This window comes from Chanos chanos, chromosome 1 (genome assembly GCF_902362185.1).
Source record: "Chanos chanos chromosome 1, fChaCha1.1, whole genome shotgun sequence".
Classification (NCBI taxonomy): domain Eukaryota; kingdom Metazoa; phylum Chordata; class Actinopteri; order Gonorynchiformes; family Chanidae; genus Chanos; species Chanos chanos.
In genome coordinates, this window is record NC_044495.1 from 55,754,986 (window position 1) to 55,761,293 (window position 6,308).

Consider the following 6,308-nt stretch of genomic DNA (forward strand, 5'->3'; position numbering starts at 1 on the left):
ATGGTCAGGAAGTCCCTAGTTGCTGGGCTGGTGGTCTTGCTTGTGGTTGCAGTGGGCTTTTTCTTGGGTGTTTTTTTGGGGTTGGGGAACAAGAGACCCACTGCTCCATCAGACCATTTCTACTCCAAAGCGGCAGTTGCTGCGGATGCTGGAAAATGCTCTGAGATTGGGAGGTGAGTGAAATTTCATTAAAACGTATTCAGCTGAAACATATAAACTGCAAAGTGGATCTTATACCTTGACTTCAATTCGCTTTTGATACGTCAGTAGAGTGTCTTTGAAGCTGACGCTTCCGACGCACAACTGTTAAGCCAACTGTTAGGAGCCAAGTGACAAATCTTATTATAGGTCAGTAAACAATGCGAGATTTTTAACCCACAGGGAATTTTTGTCTCTTACTAAACACAAACATGCACATTCTATAGGCAAACACGACCCATGGAGGAGCCAAAATCAACCATGAATTACTGGCATGATAATGCACAAAGTTTTTTTTTTATTATTATTATTATAACAGATATTTAAGTGAACGGGGGTGACAGGTTATCATCCCTGTTCCACCACTAGAATAGTATTTACCAATTTCCTTTTTCTGTCAGGTATTTGAGTCATACCAAACAGTGAAGATAGCCTCCTGGGGTTACTGCCACACAAAGAGAAAAGCCAGGGTGACACTACAAGTCTCAGTCCCACTCTCTCTCTCTGTACTCTCTTCCTCTCTCAGCCTAGACAGAGAACAGTACAAATCCTTTTTATTCGCAAAGTCCCGGTAGAAGAGGAGCAGACTGGAGACCTCAGCAATGCCCACATGTTGCTGATACCAAAGTTTATGGTCCATGTATAGTGTTTATTATGGTCCCTGTACAGTGTTTATGGAGTAAGGTCAAACAGTCATCCATAACTTCTGCGCTGCTAATCTGACAGGGATCTTGACAAATATGTTACCTTACACACACACACACAAAGAAAACCTACACCTTCATAGCTGGAAATGATCTCACTGCCATAGATCTAACAATAGGATCAGTCATGTTCTGTGTTACACAGGGACATCCTGAGGAGGAACGGCACAGCGGTGGATGCCTCTATCGCTGCACTGCTGTGTGTGGGGTTAATGAACGCCCACAGCATGGGTATTGGTGGGGGGCTCTTCTTCACAATATACAACGCCTCAACAGGTCAGTTGTTCCTGCGACCTCCCCGACATTAGCTTAGCTTAGCCACACGACAAAACAGTACATTCAGGCATATGGTATCTACCCAAATTTATTTTGTGCCTTCCCAAATGACCTAATTTATGCTCACTTAACAGAACACTCTCAAAGGCTGGATCACAAAATATCTTCTTCAACATACGTACAGCTAGCTTTCTTTTTTTTTTTTTTTTTTTAACATCATTCATTTTGGCCTGAGCCCGGTGACAAAAAACAGAGCAAAATACTTGTTAAAACTGGACTGACAGATGAGAGAGAGAGAGCTCACAGCAACCCTGTAAAGAGCTGTTACAATTGCTTAATAGTGTAATTGCTGATAGATGCATGTTTTCTTTCACAGGGAAGGTGGAGACTATTGATGCAAGGGAGACAGCACCCATGAACGCCACAGAAGATATGTTTGGTAATAACACTCAGCTTTCTCGAAAAGGTACATAACCTTTAATGGACTCATTGCGTAAGTTCTATTACAATGACTGTTTTATGATTACTGATAAACAGCCAGGGAGCTCAGTAATGTGAAAGGTAGTTACTGTTTATTGTAATGGTGACATTAAAGGCACTAGGGAACAGGGGCGCTGCTAGAGATTTTGGGGCCTATGAAAGAATATAATACTGAACCCCCCCAAACCTTAATAGTGTTCTGTGAGGGCCCCCTGTCAGTGCCACGTCCTTGAAATTGTCCTAACCCCCCCCCCCCCCCCCCCCCCCCCCCCACGGCACCCTGCTAAGGGATATGGCAGCATGTTTGTAACAGTACAAAAACAGTGCCTTTTCACCCCCAGCCGAAAACTGTGTATGCAGCGAAACAAAGAAAAAAAAAAGAAAAAACAAAGAAAAAAAAAAAAAAAGCGATCTAGCAGTATATTTATTTCCGGGTTCGTTTTGCAATGGGTAGGCGGGTTGTCCATCGCTATCCCCGGCGAGATCCGCGGTTACGAGATGGCACACCGCAGGCACGGGCGCCTACCGTGGAAGGAGCTATTTCAGCCGAGCATCGCCCTCGCACGCCAGGGCTTCCCCATCGGCAGAGCTCTGGCCATCGCCATCGGCAAGAACAGGGACACCATCCTGAGCGATGTGGCACTGTGGTAAGACCAACATCACTCACATGAAATAACATAAAAAAAAAAAAAAAACATAGTCGAACCACATGATGACATAAAATCTATAATGTGGTAATACTCTGACTAGTGCCATTGCAGTAATAAATATACTTGTATTGCTATTAATAACAACTGCTTATTCATCCTTTAGTAGATCCACTGTATGATGTAGTATGGCTTATGATTTATTGCCAGTTCATGCTGATATTTCCAGTTAGTCACATGCCAGCCCCATCTCTCCTCAGCCATATTCGCTGGGGAACATGGTAGCTGTAGTTCTTATAATGTGTATTCTGTTCTTGTTTTTTTCTTTTCTTCCTTTTTTTTTTTTTTTGTCTTCTTTGTATTCCAGTGAAGTGTTTTGTGACTCACACAAAAACCTCCTGAAGGAAAATGATATTATTAAATTTCCCAAACTAGCTGACACCTACCAGAAGATAGCTGAGGAGGGCCCGGACGTTTTTTACAACGGCAGCATAGCACAAACAATAGTGGCTGACATCCAGGCCGCAGGTCATTCACTGTCCTCACCTGACCCATGACATCATCTATTTGATGGGATTAACAGTCTTTGTTTGTTTATTTGTGTGTTTGTTTAAATCAAATGACCTGTCGATGACCTGGAGTAAGGATAAATGTGTTCATTTAGTTTTTGTTCTTTTTTTTTGTGATTTTGTGATGTCTAGGTGGTATTATAACTCTAGAGGACCTGTTGGAGTACCAGCCGGTACTGAACGAAAACCCACTCAGGTTAAATATGGGGGAGTACACCATATATGTTCCTGATGCACCTTCTAGTGGACCTGTACTTGCCTTAATTCTCAACATAGTGGATGGTGAGTGTGTGTGTGTGTGTGTGTTTGTGTGTTATTGTGTATGCACATGAGGACACAATTCAAAAGAGTTGTTGTTCCGGATAATTAAGTTATTGCGAGAAAGTTAGTTTCTGAAGTCCCACGAAAAAAAAAACCCCACTTAACAAAGATAAAGGTCTGCATCAAAAGAGCGATGCACCCATTTGTTCCGGTATCATAATAAAGCTAATTTCCTGTTAGAAGAGTCTAGCTTTCACAAGCATCATATTTAGATCATTAGCTAAACTCTAGAGACAAAAAAGAAGGACAAGATGAGTGACTAATTGCCCATAAAGGAGTCTACGCTGTCAGACATGCTGCCAAACTGTCACTCTCTCCTCCTTCATATTCATTAAGACCCGTGCCCCAAAGCCATTAACCAATCATTATCGCGGTGCTTAGTACTCAGCAATATTAGCAAACACTCTAAGGGTCATTTAAGTCCTTTATAGCGTAAATCAGAAAGCTCAACCCTGATACGTCCTTTACTAGGTCTTAAACGATGCTAATGACAACAGTTTTATTTACGATGAAATGTCCTTTGATTGATGGGCTACATAAGTTTACTGATATCCGGACGGAAATGGTTGGCTTCATCTCAACCGAGAATCATCCAAGTTCTGACATATCTCTGTATCTCCAGGTTACAACTTTTCCGACAGTAGTGTGTCTACTGCGGAGGAGAAAACTCTAACGTATCACCGAATTGTCGAAGCTTTTCGTTTCGCTTACGCAAAGAGGAGCCGTCTGGGAGACCCCCGTTATCTCAATATCACCGACGTGAGTTCAGCCGCTCTACCTAAACCCAAAATGCTGTTCTTTTCAGATGGATTTACTTAACCCTTGTCCTGACAGCTTGCTTGTCCTCAGAAAGAGGTCATGTCGATCGTACCACTGTTTTTAATCCATCACTGTAAACTAAAGGTCTAGTAGTTTATAACTGAAAAAGGCCACATTCGGATGCTTACGATTATTCCAACTTGAACTATTTTCCATCCAGGCCATCTCATCAGACAATTATTCTTACAACACTGCAAAAAAAAAGCTGCGAACAAAGTAATGGTTAAAGTAATTCTTCTTCTTTCTTTTCTCCTTTCCACAGCTCATTCAGAACATGACGTCAGATTACTTTGCCGACGGTATCAGGAGTAAAATCACAGATGACACCACCCATCCGGACAGCTACTACGAACCCGAATACTTTGTCCCAGAGGATCATGGGACAGCCCATCTGTCAGTCCTCGCTGAGGACGGCAGCGCCGTGGCTGCCACCAGCACCATCAATTTATAGTAAGGGAAAAGACATAGTCGTTTAGAGTACTTCTGAATCATTGGCATTGTCTCAGTACTATTAAATGGCTTTGGGTCTCACAGTGGGTTCCTCGTTGGGGACCTTGTTTGGTTTAGGCAGTCTCATAAACTTTGAATTTTTTTCTTTCAGTTTTGGTTCAAAGGTCATGTCACGATCGACTGGCATCATCTTCAACGATGAAATGGATGATTTCAGTTCTCCCTTCATCACCAATGGTTTTGGTGTTCCCCCATCCCCCAATAACTTTATCCAACCAGGTAAGATACTGGCCTAAACTCCACAAATGCAAATGTGCTCCAGTCAGTGGTGGTCATCCACAGTAACTCAGTTCTCCCTGAACCACATGTTAACAGAAAGCATTTGTTTAATTGTGCCATACAGCTGTTGGTAGAGTTGTACTATGTGTTGTCCAAGTGTGGTGCAAGTACAGAGCTTGTATATGTAGTAAAATAGCAAATTTATTCTTGCAAAGTTATTCAATGTTTATTTATTATTAAATAAACTTGTATTATTATTATTATTATTATTGTTGTTGTTGTTGTTATTACTATTATCATTATTATTATTATTATTATTATTATTATTATTATTATTATTATTATTATTATTATTATTATTATTATTATTACTGATGGACGCATCTTTGCTCTGGCGTATCTGTTCGTTTACCAGGTAAACGACCTCTTTCCTCGATGTGTCCCACCATTATCTTCGACAAACACAAAAAAGTCAAAATGGTGGTTGGAGCCTCCGGCGGGACGAAGATCACCACAGCGACAGCACTGGTAATCAAAGGCGAAACGCACATACAGTTTTGAAATAATTTAAGGATATTGGGAGATTTATGAGAGAAATGCAGAAATTACATTTTAAAAATGAATAATGTCCGTAGCCGATTGCGTGCCTTTCTAGAGGAAAAAGGAAGTTATTCGTGCTTGTGTTCTAGTTTGCATTATGGTGCATATATTTTCATAATTTCCCATCTGAAGTATTACTTGATAACAACGCTCTGTCCTTTCATTGTGTAATATGGAGTCAGCTCATTTACTTTTGCTGAGTCAAAGCTGTCTTTTTTCCCAGGTTATTCTCAATTCACTTTTCTTCAACTACGATCTGAAAAAAGCTGTAACAGAACCCAGAGTTCACAACCAGCTCAACCCAAACATGACAGAAGTAGAGCAGAACTTTGAGAAGGTGGGCAGAAGAAAAAGCAACTGAAAGTATTTCTGACTATCACAGACAATGGCAGTTACACACAAATGATTTAAAATGATTCTTTTGTGTGTGTGTGTGTGTGTGTGCTAATGCAGACATGTGCATATTGTTTGCTATAGAGTGTTCTGGATGGCCTAGTCCAGAAGAATCACATCACAGAACTGCAGAGGACTCCCGGTTCCGTGGTCCAGGCCGTGGTTCGGCAGGGGAACCGGCTGTTCGCTGAATCTGACCCCAGGAAGGGAGGCTACCCAGCGGGCTACTGATCCACAGCCTCTCCCTTGTGCTTCTTACCTCTGTGGAACTTTGCCCCACAGGGCCAGTATTGAGGGCCTCAAGAAACAAGGGATTAAATACTTAACATTTAAGAAAGAAGAAAAAAAAAAACTGATCACAATTCACGAACGCCTCTGTAAAGATGGACAGCTGTTGCTCTTTATTTATTTAATTTTTTTTTTTTTTATTTATTTCACTTCCACGAAGAGAACCCAGTCATCATCATACAAGACAACCTACAACCTACCACACTCACCTGACTACCTGCCGCTGACTACTTCATCAACTTCTTTGCCATTGTTGGCATAATTTATTATTTTGTGTGTTGAGG

General features: G+C 41.4%; 1 protein-coding gene across 2 annotated transcripts; it reads left to right on the forward strand.

Moving 5' to 3' along the window:
* Positions 1-5,967, forward strand: ggt1a (gamma-glutamyltransferase 1a). 2 transcript variants are annotated; one of them, XM_030777805.1, is made up of 13 exons: positions 1-173; positions 1,048-1,178; positions 1,555-1,644; positions 2,113-2,305; positions 2,550-2,564; positions 2,673-2,833; positions 3,007-3,156; positions 3,818-3,954; positions 4,277-4,464; positions 4,616-4,743; positions 5,159-5,271; positions 5,567-5,680; positions 5,821-5,967. In XM_030777805.1, the coding sequence occupies exons 1-13, from the start codon at positions 1-3 to the stop codon at positions 5,965-5,967; spliced, it is 1,740 nt and encodes a 579-aa protein (XP_030633665.1). The 2 variants fall into 2 exon arrangements, with proteins under 2 accessions (XP_030633665.1, XP_030633672.1); XM_030777812.1 differs by lacking the exon at positions 2,550-2,564.
* The last annotated feature ends 341 nt before the right edge of the window (positions 5,968-6,308 follow it).

What these genes read in the sequence shown, in the direction of transcription:
- ggt1a (XM_030777805.1), top strand. Translation starts at nt 1, where the DNA reads ATGGTCAGGAAGTCCCTAGTTGCTGGGCTGGTGGTCTTGCTTGTGGTT. An exon ending in CACTCAGCTTTCTCGAAAAG is followed by an intron (nt 1,645 to 2,112) that starts GTACATAACCTT and finishes TGCAATGGGTAG; the next exon opens with GCGGGTTGTCCATCGCTATC. An exon ending in AATTCTCAACATAGTGGATG is followed by an intron (nt 3,157 to 3,817) that starts GTGAGTGTGTGT and finishes CTGTATCTCCAG; the next exon opens with GTTACAACTTTTCCGACAGT.